Below are 20,245 nucleotides of genomic sequence, written 5' to 3' on the forward strand. Positions count from 1 at the left end.
TCTGTAACGGAAAGGGAGAGTGGATCCAGAAGGCGAGGGCTTACAACAGCGAGCACACGGTGGGCTCCATATCCCGGAAGAAGCCAGTGACAGAGGCAGTTACTTATTTGCCAAGTACTTCCTAGGAATAGGCCTTGAAACACGGACTTGTTTTCTACACGGAAGCTCTATTTTGTTTTGTCTCATTTTTGGTGGTAGCAGGGAATTGAGAAAGTTAGAATAATGCTGTACAAAATGAGTCATGATAATCGTAAGTAGTTTCAGATTCTCACTTCTGATTTTCTGTTTCCCTCATTTCACATTGCTGAATCTCCATTTCAGTTTTCACTGCCCACACTCACATATTCTATAGTTCCAATGTGAAAGAACAGAGGGCTACAACCTTTTTTTGTTTTTGTGTTTGGGAAAGAGACTGTACTCTCCTTGTTGAGAGGGAGTTTGTCTTATATACCACATACATCTTACATACCAGGTTATAGTATGTCTTCTATATAGCACTCATTAAATATAGCTTGCCTAAGCTATCTCACACTTATTTTATGACATTTAGCAAGCAACCTACATTGACTCTGTTTCATTCTTTGCTCAACCTGGCTTTCAACCCCACCTCCTCCTGAGCCTCCTCTTACCGAAGGACCTCCTAATTTCTACATCCGGTGGATACTGAAATTCTCTGTGGCACTGCATGCTTTCCTCCTTCCCTGCCCTCCACTCCACGATGCCATGCTCTCCTGGCCTCTCTAGTGGCCCTTTCCTTAATCTCCTCTTTATCTCTTCTTCCATCACCTCACCAAAGTTGGTGGTCCCCAGAATTGCAATTTATCCATCTCACTGTATGCTTTCTCTAGATAGGTTCCTCTTTACCTGAGGCTTTGCCTATGCTCCCAATCTGCACTTCCAGCCTCACTGCTCTCCTGAGCCCTGGTCCTGCCTCTCCAACCACCCTACTTGCCTGCATATGACTAGAGCAGCCTCTCAGGCACACAAACTTAACAATATGTGATTTCTTCTTTACCCTCCCAATCTGGCCCCTTCTGAATTACCTACCTTAGTTTGTGACATCACTGTTCACCCAGTTGTCCAAGTTAAGAAAATCTTGATTCATTTATAATCCATGGTATCATGAACATGTATATTTTAAAAACATAAAAATGAGCAATTTACACTCTCAAATAATGACTTCCATTGCCTAACCACTGTCTATTAGCAGGGGATACACTACTCGGTCTTTAGCATGAGGTACCAGGTCTAAGGGGATTCCAACCTACTTCCATCAGATCAGCTCCTCCCTCATCCCTAGGCCACTCTATGCTTTAGCCTCACTCGAGGATATACAGGGTGACATTCTTTCACGTCTCTAGCCTTGCATGTGCTGCTGCTCCTGCCTAAAGCAGTGATTCTCAACAGGGGGCAATTTTGCCCCTTAGGGGACATTTGGCAACGTCTGGAGACTTTTTTTGATTGTCACAGTGGGGGAGAGGAGTGTTACTTGAATCTAGTGGCTAGAGGCCAGGGATGCTGCTAAACATCCTACAGCCTCCCCCTGCAAAGAGGTATTCTGTCCAAACCGTTAACAGTGCTGAGACTGAGAATCCCTGCCCCAGAATACCCTTCTTAATTTCTCTACCTGATGAACTCCAAGTCACTCATCAAGATGCAGCTCAAATGTCACCTCCTCTCTGAAGCCTTCCTCTACCAACCAAGTCCTCTCTTCTAGAAAAATATTGTCACATCTTTCTCACTTTCTCATACACACTTCTATTTTAGCACATCACACAATAGACTGAAAATTTTTTTTGTTTACCGGGGTATCCTTATTATTAGAGCTCCTATTACTAGGAGCTCCCCTGAATAGAGACTGTACTTCACTCACCTTTTATTCCCAGTGCTTGGGACGGTGCCTGGCACTCAAATATGTGCTGGATAAATGAATTAAAGACAACGCCTACAGAGAATACAAAGCATGTCCAGGCAAACGACCGAGCCCTCTGAACCTCTTTGAAATTAATGATTCCTCAGTTCTAAGAAATATATATATACACATACAAGTATACGTTTTTCATCAAATTTCTAAAAGTGGTCATTGTTACATCAGTTTAGAGTTGATATTTATAAGTCATATCGGTTATCATAGGAAAGATTAGGTGCTATTAAAAATAAATTTAACCAAATGTCTTTAAATACTCTGCTAAATTTAATAAAATAAGGACAGGGAAAATAATGGAACACTAAAATAAGTATATATTTTAAACATTTATTTTAGGAAGAACTAAACAAAGAAAAGATTGAAATATATAATCTTGAGATTAGTGTTAAAGGCTTTGAAATAATTGAGACATAAATGTTTTAAAGTTCTATTACACTAGGCTTAAGCAATTTACCTACCCAGGATTAAGTAACAGATAATAAAAAACTTTTATAACAAAGAGAAAAAACATTTCTAATAAAAATAGACATATGAGTGAAGAATAGAAAACATGTACAAGCTTGGGCGAAATGCTAAGGTGCATTAAATAATAGGGTAATTAAATCTGAGCATTCTAACAACAAAGGAGATTCAGGAAACAACAGATAGGGAAAAATAAAATAATAAAATAAACTACCATACAGATTTTAGAAATTTGAATAGTAATAATTTTTGTAACTGTATAAGCAAGTATCTTAGCTCCTTAACCTATTTCTGACAAAATATTAAAATGTTAAAACTTCAAATATTTATTTTCAGATTGAAAGTCATTATATAGCCTTTATAAGAGTAATATTGTATTTCAAAAGGCATACACAATAAGCATATGCCAGCTATTGTTATGTTCTGTGCTATGCCTGAAATAAACATTATCATGCAGACTACAAAATCCCATCTTCATTCTAAGTTGTGAACACAGAACAGAGTCTGTGTCCCAGATTCAGGTAAAAGCTCTCACCAGATTTTAAAAATTAGTCATTAATGAGCTGCTCATGGTAGAGAGCTAGAAACTTAATTTTATATGCTAGTGACTGGTCGTTAAACACATAAGAAAAGAATCTGTAGATCTCTCAGTGCTTTAGCAATCAGGGTCTCTGACCAAAGCAGTGATTTAATTTCATGGCTGCTTGGGACAGATAGCTGACATTACTAAATGCTACTCTAATATCAACTTGTTAAATGTGAATCCAGACTCAGCATATCAGGATACTAACCCAGACTAACTGGAGTCATGGGAAATATTTTTGGAGCTGTTTATTTATAAATGAGTTACAATATACCACTATAATTAGATTAATATATAATTATTGATAAACACAGGATTATTTCTAAAACCCATTATTGTTGCCACTGATATGTTTAGAAAAAGCACCATCAGAATCTTCCTCATAAAACAAGACCTTAATTTACTACTTATCAATTAGATCAATCTAGATCTACTATAAATTGAATTTAACTGTCACTATATTATTTATAATACTTTTATAAAGAGAAGTTGTCTAAAAAACATTAAAAGGGGGGGACAATTTAAAGCTCTTTAGCAAACTGCACACTTCTGAACTACTTTACAATCCAATAATCTACCAAAAAATAGAATCTTCCCAAAGACATTTGATTGTCACACACAAAAAATTTAAGTTAGCTTACCTAAGTATAAATAAAACAAATAAAAATGTATATTTTCAGTAATGCAAAAGGCATTTAATTCACATTTCATTAAAAATACATTTAAAATACCCTTTTGAAAAGCATCAATAACCATAAACTATAATATTACCACAAAATCAACTATTTTAAGGATATTTCTATGAATATTTCTAGGTTAATTATTCCTTTCATGTTAAGTGTTTCAGTAAGTGTAACATAAATTTACAAGTAACATTAATGCAATTAGCAAACTATTAATGTTTCTTCAAAGTGTCACTTTCTTTTTTCTGGGGAGAAAACAGTTAACGGGATTATAATCTCCTAAAAGCTGGTTTTAGAAGTTTCCTAAATGGAATTAAATATTCTAAAACATAGATCGGAATTTGAAATTGGATCTTTTTTTCATCCTCAGTAAACTAGTTGTTTATATTAACATCTGGGCATTGCTAACAATGATTATATTTACCAGATTTTAAGAGAAAGAAAATAAACTAGCAATTACTTAAGACTTTATTTACCTAAAGCTACTTGTCCAGAAGTTTTAAAAAAAACTTTAATATAGATATTGGATGTTATAAAAACACAGATAAACAGATAGATTTTTTCCCCCAAAACTATTATGTATAGTCATCTAGAATTGGTTTAGTCAGAAAATTTTTTAAATTTCCTGGAATCTGGCAAGATGTTCCAAATACAGAAATTTTTAAAAACTCTATTTCAGTCAAAACATTTTAAATACCTTGGAAAGGCCAAATTATGTAAAAAAAAAAAAAAAAAACAAAAAAACAAAAAACCTCTTGGCTAAGAGTCATTAGAGTTAAATTACTAATATAATAAGGCAAAACTGTCAAAAAACAAATAAGGTAAATAGAAAATTAAGGGAAATGCCTAGGAATTTAAGCCCAATTCAAAAATATAAAATTTAGAATTCAATATTATTGAAAGAGTGAGTTACATTTTAGAAGGTAGTATTAACTGGTGGCTAAAGAAAAATAGGGTGGAAACAAAATTCCTGTGGTTAAGCATATATACAAATGCAAATGACATTTATTTTTCCTCTGCTTTAAACATGCAGCATAATAGTTTTTATCAATGATCTTACAAATACATGTATTTCAGAGATATATTTCCTCTGTGTTCATTTATAACAAGATCTTCACATTTTGATATAGGGTTTTTTATTTAATATTTTAAATAACATTTTATATTCTACTTTGTTTCATAACAATTAAGGAGGGAGGGAAACTAAACAATCATTTCTGAAAACAGGAATAAAATATTGAATTACACACTAGCATACTATGCCATTTGAGGGAAAAATATACCAAGATAAAATGTTGTGAAACAGTTTGTTATTTAAAGCTTGGTTTTAAATCATAGCAAGTTTTTATGGCTTAAATCTCTTAGTAAAGGTTTTTTTTTTTTTTTTTAAAGAATACATATTTTGTACATTGGTAAAGTAACAGAGTAAAAAATAAGGGAGTTCTTCAGACTTATAAAGTCCATGACTCCAAAACACTTGTTAGTTAAGGACCAGGAAAGTATATAAAACTACTTAGTTATAATAAATTTTAATCAAATATTACATTAAGCTATTCTAGTATAAATTAACATTTACTAAGACCAAAGGAAACTTACCTTACAAGAATTAGATAGTTCATCTGTGAAATCTCTGTTGCTGTCTCTTGATAAATTATCAACTTTACCTTCATTTCCAGATGCAAACTTTATGAGTAGTTGAGATGGTCCCCCCTTAGAACAATTGTGCTTAAGGCTGGATAAACAGGAAATATTTGGATAAGTTCCTCCCAATGAAATGCTTCTTTGTAAAATAGCATGGTTTTTGTTTTTCTGTGAATTTGGTCTTTCCAACTCTCCATTGATATTTATTTGATAATCTACATTCTGGGAGGATGGTAAACATGCAGATGTCCTACGCATGAACTTAATATACTCTGAATCAGAATTAAGCTTAATTTCTGACATCTCTGGTTTACAATCACCATTTGCTGTTTCACAATCTAATGCAGTTACTTTTTGTTGGGTGAAATGCACTGAAACACAAGAATATCCTTCAGATGACTTTTCACAGACAGTCTGTTTTGGACTATTATTTGAAATAACAATTTTCTTTTGTAATGAGCCCTTCACATGAAGTGGCCGTATGTCTCTGACTTCTCCAGCAGTACAAACTGTTTTAGATAACCGAAGTCCATTGACAGCTGTTGAAAGAAATCCCTTAGCACTAGGACCATCTTCATTATGTGCAGTTTCATTAGGAGAAATAACAAACTGGTGTGAAGTTTGATAAGCTCCTTTGCTTAGAAGAGTACCTGTACTTATTGGAGAAGTTGGTGGGGTATCTGAAGGACTCCTAGGAAAAATGACTAAGGATGAGCAGCGTTTCAGTGGAATTTTTGCATTCCTGCTCCCTGGCAATTTCATAATCTCTAATCCATGCTCCAAATCATCCTGGACAAAAGGAACTGTACTTGTATTTCTTGAAAAAATTTCACATGGAGTAGTATTCCTGTTTGGCACACTTCTATTGGAGGTGCTGTCAGAAGATAAATTTCCACCTAAAAAAGCATCATCACTTGGTGGAAAAGTATAACCACTACTGTCACTGATGACACTGTTAGTGTACGAACCTCCACTTGTGATACTTGCACATGACCCATAATCACTGCCATTGCTGCTGTAAGATCCATTATCACTGATTGAAAAGTTACTAAGGCTACCACTACAAATGGCAGAACTGCTTAAAAGGTTATCATCATTCACAGCATTCAGTTCATTATCAACCACAGCATTGCTGTAAATGCCATCCTTCAAGATACAAGTAAATGAAGCATCATCACCATCAGCTAAGACATTGCTAGACTGAAGACATCCACTGTACCTTGTTGGCTGTAGCGAAATCTGCAGACAGCTGCTCTTTTTATTAACATTTTCAGATGACGGAACAGATGATCTTTCCTGAGACTTAACGTTTTCCTTTATTAACGGAGCTAGTGCAGTCTGTCTGGGAGTCAGCTTCATTTGAACAACGTTAGATGTTGAAATCCGTGTTGGTCTTTTAAAGCACATGTGAACATGGCTATCCAAATCATCTCCGGAGGTTTCTGACAAAGGATAAGTATTGCTTCTTCTGGCTGCAAAGTGCAATCGTAAGCTTTGTGCCATTTGTTCTCATTTCCAAACATGTTAAGGGCTGAAAGTCATAACAAAGATCTCTGTCCGTAGACAAGCTAGAAGCAGCTGCACTGCATCGAAAGAAAAACTCATTTATGGTGCCTAAAAAAGCTATTAAGTAGTAGTCTTTATCCTAAGTAAAACATTAGATATCAGATATCATAGAAAGAAAAGGACGACCCATTCCTGAGACTGATGTTTCCAAAATGTCTTGAATCGCTTGTAGTCAAAATGCCTTCACTTACAAAGCACTTGATTTCCAGCGACCTTTAAGCTGAGCTCAGCTGCAGCACACTGACTCAAACACAGCCAACCTTGTTTCAATTATACCTTCTCCAATTTGCATGAATGAGTAACACAAGAACAACAATCTTCTAGCATTTCAAGTTGAAACAGTATTTTTTCACTCCAGCTCTACTAAATGAACATTTAACTATGTGAATCACAGCGCCTATACTTTTTCCAGCAGAGTTTAACCACTAATATTTTTACCCATAGGTATAGAATTACAGGAAGTTGGTAGGAACGAAACCCCACGTATTTGAGTATCAAATCGAAGATTGAATTTCCTAATAGTAGCCATACCAGGAATCTGGTCAAGTTAGTTAATGTAGAAAGGAATATGGACTGTTAAATTTTTTTAAATGAGTAAATTCAGACAGTTGTATAAATTTGGAAACACCAAAACTTCGGGGTGAATTAAAACTCTAGCACTAAATCAAATAGACAAATATCTTAGCTTCCAAAGTACAGTTATAAAAAGTGAAAGCTTAAGGATAGAACTACAAAATTAGCTTGGTAATACTATTGCAAAAATTGAGCATCGGTCTGAGAAAAAAAAAAAAAGTTTAAGAGAAGCTGTCACCAAGCATTTTCTCCTGTAATTTTAAGGCCTTTTCCAGCCAAGTAGTAGAGTCTTTAAATGATGCCATTTATATTTTGACTATTAAAACTCTGCCAAGAAATAGCCTAAGCAAACATTCCATTAAAAACATATGCAGATTAGACAAAAAAAAAACCCTACACCCCAATATAGTTGAACACACGGGGTATTTTATTCTACTGTCTCTGCGATTCATTCACTTAAGAGAGTGTTGTGGTAAGCAAAGAAGTCTAAAAAGGATTTAACACATCAAATAAACATATCTCAATGCCAATTCTGTTCTGAAAAACTCTAAGAGCTCTTTGCTGGCCCCTACTGGTGCTTTGAAACAATCCATTTAGCTGTTTGATATCCATAAAGAAATACAAACCATGCTGCATATTTCTTTATATAAACAAAGCACATACTTGTTTACATTTTTTAGTACCAGCACTGCCCTAGAGGTAGGATTACTTAACTAGTGCTGATAAAGCTCCCACAGTAGAGAACAGTAGACTGTTTGTCCTTTTAGAGGTTGTGATTTTGTATATATATTTTTTTCTACTTTGTATTTATTTAACCTTTACTTTATTTTCAGTTTACTAGGCAATAAAACTTTAATATTTTAATTTCTCTCCCAAATGTCATAGATCAAGGTTGCTATTCTATTTGAAAGAAACAAATTTATTTTTAAATAATACTCCAGGGTATATTTAAACCTCTTACCTGAATTTTATAGCTGGAACTCCAGTAATAAACATATACTGGCTCATTCATAGGTAAGTAAAAGGTAAAATAGTTCAGTTGTTTACACCACATGGTACTACACCCAAGTCGTATTTTTCTAAGTAAGTTTTTTTTTTCTAAGTAAAAGCAAATATGTAAAACATATACTCAGACTTTGTTTAAAAAATAAAACTGCTTAAGATAGATCTGTTTTCAATCACAATTTTTTAAATAGTACTTTTAATCAATTAAGACAACTAAATAGCAATATGGGAATTTGTTAGATTATATTTGACAACAATGAGACAGTACTCTTATATTAAGAGCGTGTGTATAAACTTAGTAATATAATTATTATGTAATTTTGGTTTTGTATAACCTATCTCCTTTATGATTTTACAGACTTCAGTAAATATTTCCTTACCATCCTTTTTCTTTGAAGAAGGAAAAGTCCTAATCATTTTACTTTGCCTTCAAATGACTTCAGCTTTCCTTCTTAGATTCAGTCTAATAACTCAAAGAATAGATCACTTCTAATAGGCTAAGATCTAACTGTTCATGCCCATGGCCTAAATCTTCAAGTTAATAAGAAAAGCTTCTCTGATTGTTAATATAAAATATTGAACTCCAGGTATTTGGCCAGATAAATGTTTTCTCTTTGGTAAGCCTCACTACGAGCATCAGTTTCATGTCCCCTAACTAGATTTTAAGCTTCCATAGTGTGAGAACCACAACTAAACATTTCTTCTCATCCTCCTGAGCTCATCCTGGGCACAAAGTGAGCACTAGAAAACACCCGGATTACCAGACAGGAGATTGGATGGATGGATGGATGATGTCACCACTGTCACTTTGACTGCCTAATGTTTTCCTTCAGGATTTTTTTAAAGTTGATCCAGCTGTTGCTTCTAAAGTAATATCACAAAGCACTGCAGCTAGACAAGAAGAAATAATGCTCAAAAAATTTACAGAGAGAGTTTCAGCTAAGGAAAAATATGGTAAGAGAATCATATGCACTTCGTAGCACTTCAGCCTGAGTTCAAATTCTAGAGAGGCTGAATTGCATTGCTGGCTCAGGCCTGGGACTGTGTAGAATCTACACTACTATTACAACAGTCGCATGGGATTCAAGGAACCTGAGGTAAAATGTAGCCCCTCAGCCCAGCAAAAGGCAAAAGAGCATCAACCCAGACCTCAAGTAAAGAGCTAGCCCTCATCTGGGGGGAATCCATGCAGGCCCTATAGAATTTTATATTCTGGAATGAAATGGATAATGTCTTAGGACTGAAGCTTGAGAACCCACATTCTGAGCTATTGGTTATTGATTATCTCCACAGAAAATAATGTGATTTCCTATATGGTAAGGATAGGCTCTGGGTAATCCTAATTTCTGACCAGAGCTTTGAAGGCCAAAGTGCACTGTGTTGGTTAACTGTATGTGTCAACTTGGCTAGACTATGGTGCCCAGTCGTTTGGTCAAACACCACTATAGATATTGCTGTGAAGATTTTTAGATGCGATTAACATTTAAATCAGTAGACTCTGAGTAGCAGATTACCTTCCACAGTGTGGGTGGGCCTCATCCAATCGGTTGAAGGCCTTAATAGCAAACACTGAGGTTTCTCAAGAAGAAGCAATTCTGCCTCAAGACTGCAAGGTAGAAACCCTGCCTGAGTTCCCAGCTTCCTGGCCTGCCCTCAAGAGTTTGGACTCAAGTCTGCAACATTAACCCTTCCTTGCCTGCCAACCTCTCCCACAGATTTCTGACTTGCCAGTCTCCACAATCATGTAAACCACTTCCTTAAAAATCAGTCTCTCTTTCTCTCTCCATACATATTTTGCATATATATTTTTATTTTATGTATATATATGTATAAAAATCTATTGGTTCTGTTTCTCTGGAGAACTCTAACACAACCATGAAACCCGAGAAGCACAGGGTCTCCACTCAGAATATAAACGGCTCTTAAAACTTTGGTGGCTGAGTGTGTGCAGGTGTATCTCTTAGTCTAGTGACACGGAAGTGCTAACTTTTGCATTGGTGGATAGAATTTTTTTAAAGGCACATCATTTTGAAATGTTCTATCACTATGACTACCACCACCACTATCACCATCACCAAACTACTGTATTTTATAACCCTCAAGTCTTAAAATGGGCAGGGGGAAAAAAAGGAATATAAGTCTACTCTTTCTCGAAAGCAAATATCACTTGTACTGAAAACCGGTTTTCAGATGACTAGAAATTGTTTCTGCTTAAAATTATACTTGTGCTCTTTGCCCTACATTTCCAAAGAGAATTTACTAGGAAAATGCTACATTTTTTAATTCAGTTGTGAATGCCATAGGAGAACAAAGGTAGAGTGATATTTACAGGGGTACAAGGTCATTTGTTGCTATACAATCAGGTCTGTTACCCCACCAATGGCTATAGTTTCTGTAACATCTCAAGTGATCTCTATGCTTCAATTACCTGCTAGGACTAGCAACAAATCAGAGGAACAGAATGACACACACCACACTGTTCTAATTATCTCTGGCTCCTTTTTGCTGCTGAAGTGAGCTTCTTGAGAAAAGCTACATTTCCAATGCACAGCCCAGCATGTAACACAGTAGACATACTAAATGGTATATATTAGTTAACACAGAAAAATACGGTATCAGAGAGCTATAAATGCTTGAGTCCATTAATGTTAAATAGCACTTTATATTTGTATCATGATGAAGAATTTTCTGAGTGCTCTGATTGCCACTGTCTCATTTCATCATCACAATATACTTATAAGTTAGGCAGGAAAATATTGTCATCTTCGTTTTTTAAACATGAGAAAATATTTTTAGAAGGATTAAACGATTTGTCTAAGGTTACAAGCTAATGCACCAAATCAGACGCAGGACTATAATAAAACTTCTGACTCCCTGGTATGAGAACCTATAATATCTTGACTAATGTATTCTTTGTTTTTGCCTTTAGTTAAAAGTTTTAAAATTTTTATTTGTCATATTTATCAATCTAGAAATATCTAATTGTTAATATGAGAGGCAATACTTTTTTATTCCAACTTATCATGACAGTCTGTACAGTATTGTATATATAGTAAATACTCGAGGAATGTTAATACACTGATCAGTGTTTGACAGTCAATATCAATTTTGGCAATTAAGAAAGAGTCACACCATACTAAAGCTATTGGCAAAAGACAGCTAAGCGGATTTTGGAGAGACAAGATGGCTGACCAGAGACACCAGCTGCCAGATCGTCTCAGAAAGAAGGAACAGTTTTAGAAGAAAAAGAAAAAATAAACAAACAAACAATCACAGATCGGGTGTAATTCTGAGGGAAAAGTGCCAGAACCTACAAGAGATTCCATAGGAAGGAGTTGCGGAGCAGAACAAGGAGGAGCAAGATGCTGGCAGAGGACAACCCCCGAGAGGCTTCGAGTCCAGCGAAAGGGGAGGTAGGTGGAGCTGTTTGTTTCTCCCTCCCTCCCTCACATCTCTGGCCGTCAGCAGGTTCCTGAGATGCTGAAGGGCTTTTCTACCCTCATGAGCCCCAAGGCTGCTGTGGCCAGTGAACTGGGAGCTTCTTGAGAACAAATCACCAGGCTGCCAGCCCCCTTGGGGTACTTCCCATTACCACAGACCCAAGCCGAAATGGCAGGCACCATATTGCTTCTCCACCCACTAGGCACCTTTGTCCTCCCCTGGAGGCTTCAACCCCTCAGTTTTTGCCTTGTTTGTTCCCACACAAATATTTCCCAACTCTGGTCCAGCCTGCAGGAGCCATAGGGGGCCAATGGGTCCCGGGGGATCTGCATGATCCCAGAGCCTGGACATTCCGGGCAGGCTGCCTTGCAGAGAAAGGGACAGAGATGACCAGAGTGCTAGCTTTTCTCCATATGGACTCTTTTCCTCCCCTTACCCTCCCCTGCCCATGGCTGCCAAGAGAGATGATTGAGCCAGGGCCCTCTGAAGCTGCTACTTCCTCCCTATTGGTGCATATACCACATGGGCTTCCACAGAGAGAGGGGCTCAAACCTTTCCTCCTAAAGATCTGCAAAGGACAAAGGGGTGCTCAGACTGTGAGCTCCCTGCTCACCAGCCCTCCCCAGTGCTGCCTACCCGGCTGCTCCATCAGAGCAGGGCACACCCTGAAGTGGAGGGACAACAAACCTGCTTGAGCACCCCATAGGCAACTCAGGACCAGCACGCTTCTCCCTGGCATGGTCAGGGATTGATCTTCAGGGACTTGCTAGAAATTTAGACATCCAGGTACAAGCTAAATGAACACCTGGGAGATTCACTGCAGAGAGGTAATCCTCAAGACACATAGTTATCAGACTGACCAAAGTCAACATGAAGGAGGAACTCATGTGACCCATGAGGAGAAAACATCAAGTAACTTACAAAGGAAAACCCATCAGGCTAACTGCAGACTTCTCAACTGAGACTTTACAAGCCAGAAGGGATTTGGGCCCCATCTTTAGTCTTCTTAAACAGAACAATTGCCAGCCTATAATTTTGTATCCTGCAAAACTAAGTTTCATATGTGAAGGAGAAATAAATACTTTTCCAGACAAGCAAACACTGAGGGAATTTGTCAACACCAGACCTGCCCTCCAGGAAATAACTCAGAACTGCATTATATTAATACATGATGAGCACAATAAATGCCCACCAGTATAAAACAACCCAAAGCTAAAGCTCAGAGCTCATATAAAAGAAAAGCACAAGAGATGCAAGAAAGAAATAGGGTACTACCCAATAGGATGAATAGAACAGCATCACAGATATCAATTCTATCAATCAACGTAAATGGTTTGAATGTCCCACTCAATAGACACAGGTTGGCTGAATGGATGAAAAAATATAACCTAAGTATCTGCTCTCCCCAGGAAACAAACACATCTAACCTACAAGGACTTATACAGACTTAAGGTAAAGGAATGGAAAAAAATATTCCATGCAAATGGAAACCAAAAGAAAGCAGGTATAGCCATCCTCATATCATATAAAGTTGACTTTAAATCAATAATAGTAAAGAACAACAAAGAGGTCATTATATAATGGTAAAGGGAGCAATTCAACAAAAAGACATAACAATCCTAAATATTTATGCACCTCACACAGGAGAGCCCAGATTCATGAAGCAAACTGTACTAGATTTAAGCAAAGAGATAAACACCAGCATTGTAATTGCTGGGGACTTCAACACCACACTGACAGAACTGAACAGATCATCCAAGCAGAAAATAAATAAAGAAACACTAGACTTAAACAGGACTCTAGAACAAATGGGCCTAAAAGACATTTACTGAACATTTTACTAAAAAACAACTGAATATATATTCTTTCCATCAGCACCTGGAACATTCTCCAAGACTGATCATATCTTAGGTCACAAAACATGTCTAAAGAAATGTTTAAAAATAGAAATCATACCATGTATCTTCTCAGGCCCCAGTGGAATAAAACTAGACATCAACTCCAAGAGAAACACTCAATTCTACAGAAAGTCATGGAAATTAAACAATCTGCTGCTGAACTATTATTGGGTCAATAATGAAATTAAGATGGAAATCAAAAAATTCCTCAAACTGAAAGACAAAGGGTACACAAGACATCAACACCTATGGGACTCAGCAAAAGCAGTCCTAAAGGGAAAATTCATAGCCTTAAATGCCTACATCAAAAAGACAGAAAGCTCACAAATCAACAATCTAATGACATGTCTCAAGGAAGTAGAAAAGAAAGAGCAAACCAAACCCAAAATCAGCAGAAAAAAAGAAATAACTAAGGTCAGAGCAAAACTCAATGAAATTGAAAACAAACAAAACAAAAAGTACATAGGATCAATAGAACAAAAAGCTGGTTCTTTTGAAAAAGTAAACAAAATTGATAGGCCTCTCACTAGATTAACCAGGAATAGAAGAGAAAGGACCCAAATAAGCTCAATCAGAAATGAAAAAGGAGATTCTACAACTGATACCACAGAAATAGAAAATATCTGTGAATATTATGAAAATCTCTATGCACATAAACTTGAAAACGTAGAGAAAAAGGACAAATTGCTGGAAACACACAACCTCCCAAGACTCAATCAGTAAGAAATAGAACTCCTGAACAGAACAACGATGAGCAATGAGATTCAAGCAGTAATAAAAAAGCTTCCAAGAAAAAAAAAAGCCACAGACCAGATGGATTCACAGCCAAATTTTGCCAGACCTACAAAGAGCTGGTACCCATACTGCAGAAATTATTCCATAACATTGAGAAGGAGGGAATCTTCCCCAACTCATTCTATGAAGCCAGTATCATCTTGCTACCAAAGCTAGGAAATGACACAACAAAAAAAGAAAACTACAGACCAATATCTCTAATGAATACAGATGCAAAAATCCTCAACAAAATAGTAGCAAACTGAATTCAACAGCACATAAAAATAAATAAATAAATAAAAAACAAGAAAATCCACCATGACCAAGTAGGCTTCATCCCAGGGATGCAAGGATGGTTCAACATACAGAAATCAATAAATGTGATTCACTACAATAAACAGAAGCAAAAACAAAGACCATATGATCATCTCAATAGATGCAAAAATTCAGCACCCTTTCATGATGACAATTTTCAAAAACAAGACATAGAAGGAACATATCTCAAAATGATAAAAGTCATATATGACAAACCCACAGCCAACATCATACTGAATGGGGAAAAGTTGAAAGCATTCCCACTAAGAAATGGAACAAGACAAAGGGGCCCACTGTCACCACTTCTATTCAACATAGTGCTGGAAGTCCTTGACAGAGTAATCAGACAAGAGAAAGAAATAAAGGGTATCCAAATAGGGAACAAGAAGGTCAAACTATCACTTTTTGGTGACAATATGATCTTGTAACTAGAACACCCCAAAGACTCCACCAAGAGACTCCTGGAATTGATAAATAAATTCAGCAAAGTCTCAGGTTACAAAATCCATGTACACAGATCAGTAGCATTCCTATACACCAATAACAGTCAAGCTGAGAATCAAATCAAAGACTCAATACCATTCACAATAGCCACAAAGAAAATACAATACTTAGGAATATACTTAACCAAGGAGGTGAATGACCTCTACAAAGAGGACTATGAAACACTGAGGAAAGAACTAGCAGATGACACAAACAAATGGAAGAACATATCATGCTCATGGACCGGTATAATCAACATTGTTAAAAAGTCCATACTACCCAAAGTGATTTATAGATTTAATGCAATCCCTATCAAAATGCCAATGGCATATTTCATAGATCTAGAAAAAATAATTCTATGCTTCATTTGGAACCAAAAAGACCCAAATAGCCAAAGTAATCTTAAGCAAAAAGAACAAATCTGGAGGCATCACATTACCAGACTTCAAACTATAGTATAATACAAGGTACAGTAACCAAAATAGCACAGTATTGGCACAAAAATACAGACATAGACCAATGGAATAGAACAGAGAACACAGATATAAAAACATCCACATACAGTCAGCTAATCTTTGACAAAGCAGACAACAATATACGCTGGGGAAAAGAAGCACTATTCAATAAATGATGCTGAGAGAATTGGATAGCCACATGCAAAAGAATGAAACAGGATCCATATCTCTCACCACTCACAAAAATTAATTCGAGATGGATAAAAGACTTAAATGTAAGGCATGAAACCATAAGAACTGTAGAAGAAAATGTTGGAAAAACTCTTCTGGATATCAGCCTAGGCAAAGAATTTATGAAGAAGATCCCAAGCACGATCACATCAACAACAAAAATAAATAAATGGGACTTGATTAAATTAAAAAGGTTCTGCACAGCCAAGGAAACAATCAACAGAGCAAACAGACAACCTACAGAATGAGAGAAATATGTGCAAGCTATATATCTGATAAGGGGCTAATAACCGGAATCTACAAAGAACTCAAACAAATCAGCAAGAAAAAAACAACCCATTAAAAAATGAGCAAAACACATGAAGACAAGCTTTTCAAAAGAAGATAGATAAGTGGCCAAAAAACACATGAAAAAATATTCAACATCATTAATCACCAGGGAAATGCAAATTAAAATCACAATGAGATACCACTTTACCCCAGTTAGAATGGCTTTCATTAAAAAGTCCAAAAGCAATAGATGCTAGCGCGGATACAGAGAGAAAGGAACACTTACCCACTGTTGGTGGAAATGCACCAGGAAGAGATGGGTGAAAACCTACCTAATGGGTACAAGGAGCACTTTCTGGGTGATGGGAACACTTATAACCCTGAGTCAAGCATTACAAAAGCAATCCATGTAACCAAAAACATTTGTACCCCCATAATGTTTTGAAATAATAGTAATAAAAAGACAACTAAATGTGGTGCAAGCACAAACTCGAGCCATCCCTCCTTGTGGACTATATGCAAACAACTCAAATAAAATAGTTCGCCAACAATACATCCAATGATCAGGCAGAATTCACATCAGCATCAGTAAAAACATGAAAAATAACATAGTATTAACGACGCCATGATCTAGCAATTCAACTCCAAAACACGTAGATACACTCAGACATAAACATAAGGAGACACAGGGGGAATGTCCATTGACTGGTAATAGCAAAAAACTAGAAACAACGCTCATATCTATTAAGGGGGATAAATATATAAATTATGGTTTTATGACATTTGCAGATGTCATGAAAACTATGTCTCCGTGAAAATGTGTCATCACGGATCAGTCTCACGAATAGAACACTAAGCAAAAAAGCGTGTCAGAGGAATGCATTCAGAGATGCTATTTTTATAAATTCAAAAATATGTAAAAGAAAAAGTTTTTTAAGGGATACAGATACATGATAAAATTATTTTTAAAAGCAAAGAAATGATAAACACAAAATTGAGGACAATGGCTACATCTTGTGGGGGAAGAAAGATGATGTTACAAGGGAAGGGTTTAGCGAGGGTTTCAAGGATTCTGGTAATGTTTAGTTCTTAAGCTGAGTAATATGTACACATATTTGTCTTATTTAAAATATTTATATGATATATACTTTTTTGTTTGTATATTTCATGATTTAAAAGCAAAACACACACACACACACACACCCCAAAATATTACATTTCATCTAGTCCTATCTAGAAGGAAAACAGATCTGTAGAGACAGAGGTAAAAAAAGAAAAACATTTCCTACCGTATATAAAAAACAAAACCACAAAGAGAAACCAAAAAGCTCTGCAACTGACCATATCTGATAACCAAATCATCAACACCTGTAACTCAGCCTTAAAAAATCGGATTGCCAGTCAGTGGCAAAGAGTTTCATTTGGCAGCAAAAAAGTACCTTTGCTTATTTTTATGTTAATTAAAGATTTCATTGGCAACATCTTCAGTTACTAGTATAATTAGCATTTCTTGAGGGAAAAATATGTATGTAGTCTAACACTAAAAACAGATTCCTTTAAAAACTCTAGCTTCTTTGTTAACTAGAAAATGAATAAAACTGCTCTCTTTTGGTGTTTGTCTATAGTAACTGATAAGCTTTGGACACATAACACTGTTCTCATACTTACCCATTCAGATCTTACAGGTTTAAAATATAAATGTAAGATGCTAAGAAGGGGGTTTTAAACTGGATCCCAAAGAGATAAAATTAGGAAAAGTACAGGACTTCAAATTAGTCTTTATGAAATCAGAAATCAGAGCTATCATTTTATAAAAAATAATACCAAATTTAACTTTGCTTTTTGCCTCTATAAGAATTGGCAATCCTTTAGAGGACTTGACTTGCTCACTCTTTATCAATGAAAAGAGGATAGATTTCCTATGTAGAAGAGTGGGGATAAGAGAGTGGATGGGATGTCCACTGGACACAGGTACCCCCAAGAAAAGCCATTGTGGTGAGGAGGCACAACCCAAGGTACTTCAGGTGAAGTCCCCGGGCCTTGGCCTGCTAACCAGGGTTCACGGAATGAGTGGGAGGGAAGGAAGACAAAGGGGCCGGCTCTTACCCTGCCTTCTCCTGTCACAACAGGCCTTGAGTAAGGCCTTACAGTCTGTTGACAATCAGGAGAGGTGCTTTGGAGGATGGAAGGGTAGAGACTAGCACAAGAAGGAGGAAATTGTGTCTCCCTCACCATTCTGCCTAGAGTTTCCAAAACCACCCTGAATCTCTCAAATCACAGATTCCCTACCCACTTCCCCAGCTGCTCTACTGAAATATACCCTTGCTTCATGAATGTGAAAACACAAGCACAATTTAACTTACCAATCGATTTTCATCAAACACCTCAAAAAGGAGCCGGTGCTGCTGAGGATGGACCTAGGTAAGAAAAACACGAAATTTCTTTAAAAACGAGTTAACATTGATCCACAGATACTGAAAAATAAATGCTTGAAAATGTTACCATTTGTTAATTCTTATTATTTATGATGTATTTTAAATTACATGAAATACTTAATACAAGGGCAAATCAGTCCAGTGTCACTCATTTTCTTTCTTTCCTTGAGACAGGGTTTTACCCTATCCTGCAGGCTGGAGTGCAGTGGCATGATCACAGCTCACTGCAACCCTGAACCCCTGGGGGCAAGCGATCCTCCTGCCTCAGCCTCTGGAGTAGCTAGGACAAAAGGCATACGCCACCATGCTTGGCTAAATTTTTAAATTTTTTGTAGAGGTGGGGCCTCACTATGTTGCCCAGGCTGGTCATGAACTCCTAGGCTCAAGTGATCCTCCCGCCTTGGCCTCCCAAAGTGCTGGGATTACACATGTGAGCCACCTTGCTCAGCCTCACTCCTTTCCTAACAGTTTTACAATGACAAAAAACTGGATTTTTCAAATTTCTCTAAAACAGAATGAAAAGAAGCAAAATAAAATTTCAAAAGATTATTTAAATGTTGCTAACAATTAAAAATATAGACTAGATTTTAATGTCTTATGATCAGTTACATTTAATCACTTTTTATTTATCAAACAACCCAAAAGAGATGTTGATTTTATGGAAACTAGTGTTCTGAGTCCTTTTAGTATTGACTCAATAAAAACAGTTTTTGCTTCTACTGTTTAAAGTAGACAAGCAGTCAAAAGTATGAGTTTTCACGGACCATTTAGATTCTGTAGCACGTGAGTAAAAATTACACGCAATATTTCATTTTTCAAAGCCAATGCTTTCATTTTATGGAAATGTTTCAACATTAAGTTAAAAATCTACTTAATATCAAACACAAAGAAAATCTTTAATATTTTGTTTTGTGCCAGAGGTTAAGGTGATGTACAGAAAAACCTCACATTTATGTTGATTTTTTTCCCTACAATACATATATTACATTGAACACTGTGGTATCTGGTACTTTGGTGTACATGTCAAGAGTATTGATAGTCTTCAGAAAAAAAGTCCTATACATGTGACAAAGATATTTAGATACCTGACCCAATGCCTACTCTCCCTTCCTTCTGAGAATAATCCTAATTTTATCTGTAGCCATGTGCCCAGGCTCACCACACTGCACAATTCTTGGGGAAACCATTGATTTTTTTTAAATGGAAGTATAACATATATTCGGTAAAGTATAAAGTATACTAACCATAACTATATATTTTCACAACATTTTATATATGTATACTGTGTCATTATCACCCAGATCAAGATATTGAATACTCCATTCTATTCTGTATATTGTTTTCTGCGAATGGCACCCTCTGAAATTGTTCAACCTGGGGACCCTGAATATTTGTATCTAAAAACTCATCCCTTGCACTAAGGGGTAACTAACGAGGCCAACCTATCACCGGTTGTTCAGTGGTACTTCTGGGAGAGCTCTTCAAAGGTGGCTGACTCAGCTG

General features: G+C 36.4%; 1 protein-coding gene across 5 annotated transcripts in view; it reads right to left on the reverse strand.

Annotated features, from left to right (window-relative positions):
* Positions 1 to 18,742, reverse strand: part of NEDD4 (neural precursor cell expressed, developmentally down-regulated 4, E3 ubiquitin protein ligase) — a 77,158-nt gene extending 58,416 nt beyond the window's left edge. For 4 of the 5 annotated variants that reach the window (XM_012658098.1, XM_012658096.1, XM_012658097.1 and 1 more), the window contains exon 1: positions 5,252 to 6,799. In XM_012658098.1, the coding sequence (XP_012513552.1) occupies positions 5,252 to 6,799 (1,548 nt within the window). Of the gene's footprint in view, positions 1 to 5,251; positions 6,800 to 18,670 lie in introns of those variants that run through there. The other variant, XM_012658099.1, reaches the window with a different exon arrangement.
* Between the last annotated feature and the right edge of the window lie 1,503 nt (positions 18,743 to 20,245).

The sequence above is a fragment of the Propithecus coquereli genome, unplaced genomic scaffold (assembly GCF_000956105.1).
Source record: "Propithecus coquereli isolate 6110/MARCELLA unplaced genomic scaffold, Pcoq_1.0 Scaffold57, whole genome shotgun sequence".
In the NCBI taxonomy this organism is placed as follows: Eukaryota; Metazoa; Chordata; class Mammalia; order Primates; family Indriidae; genus Propithecus; species Propithecus coquereli.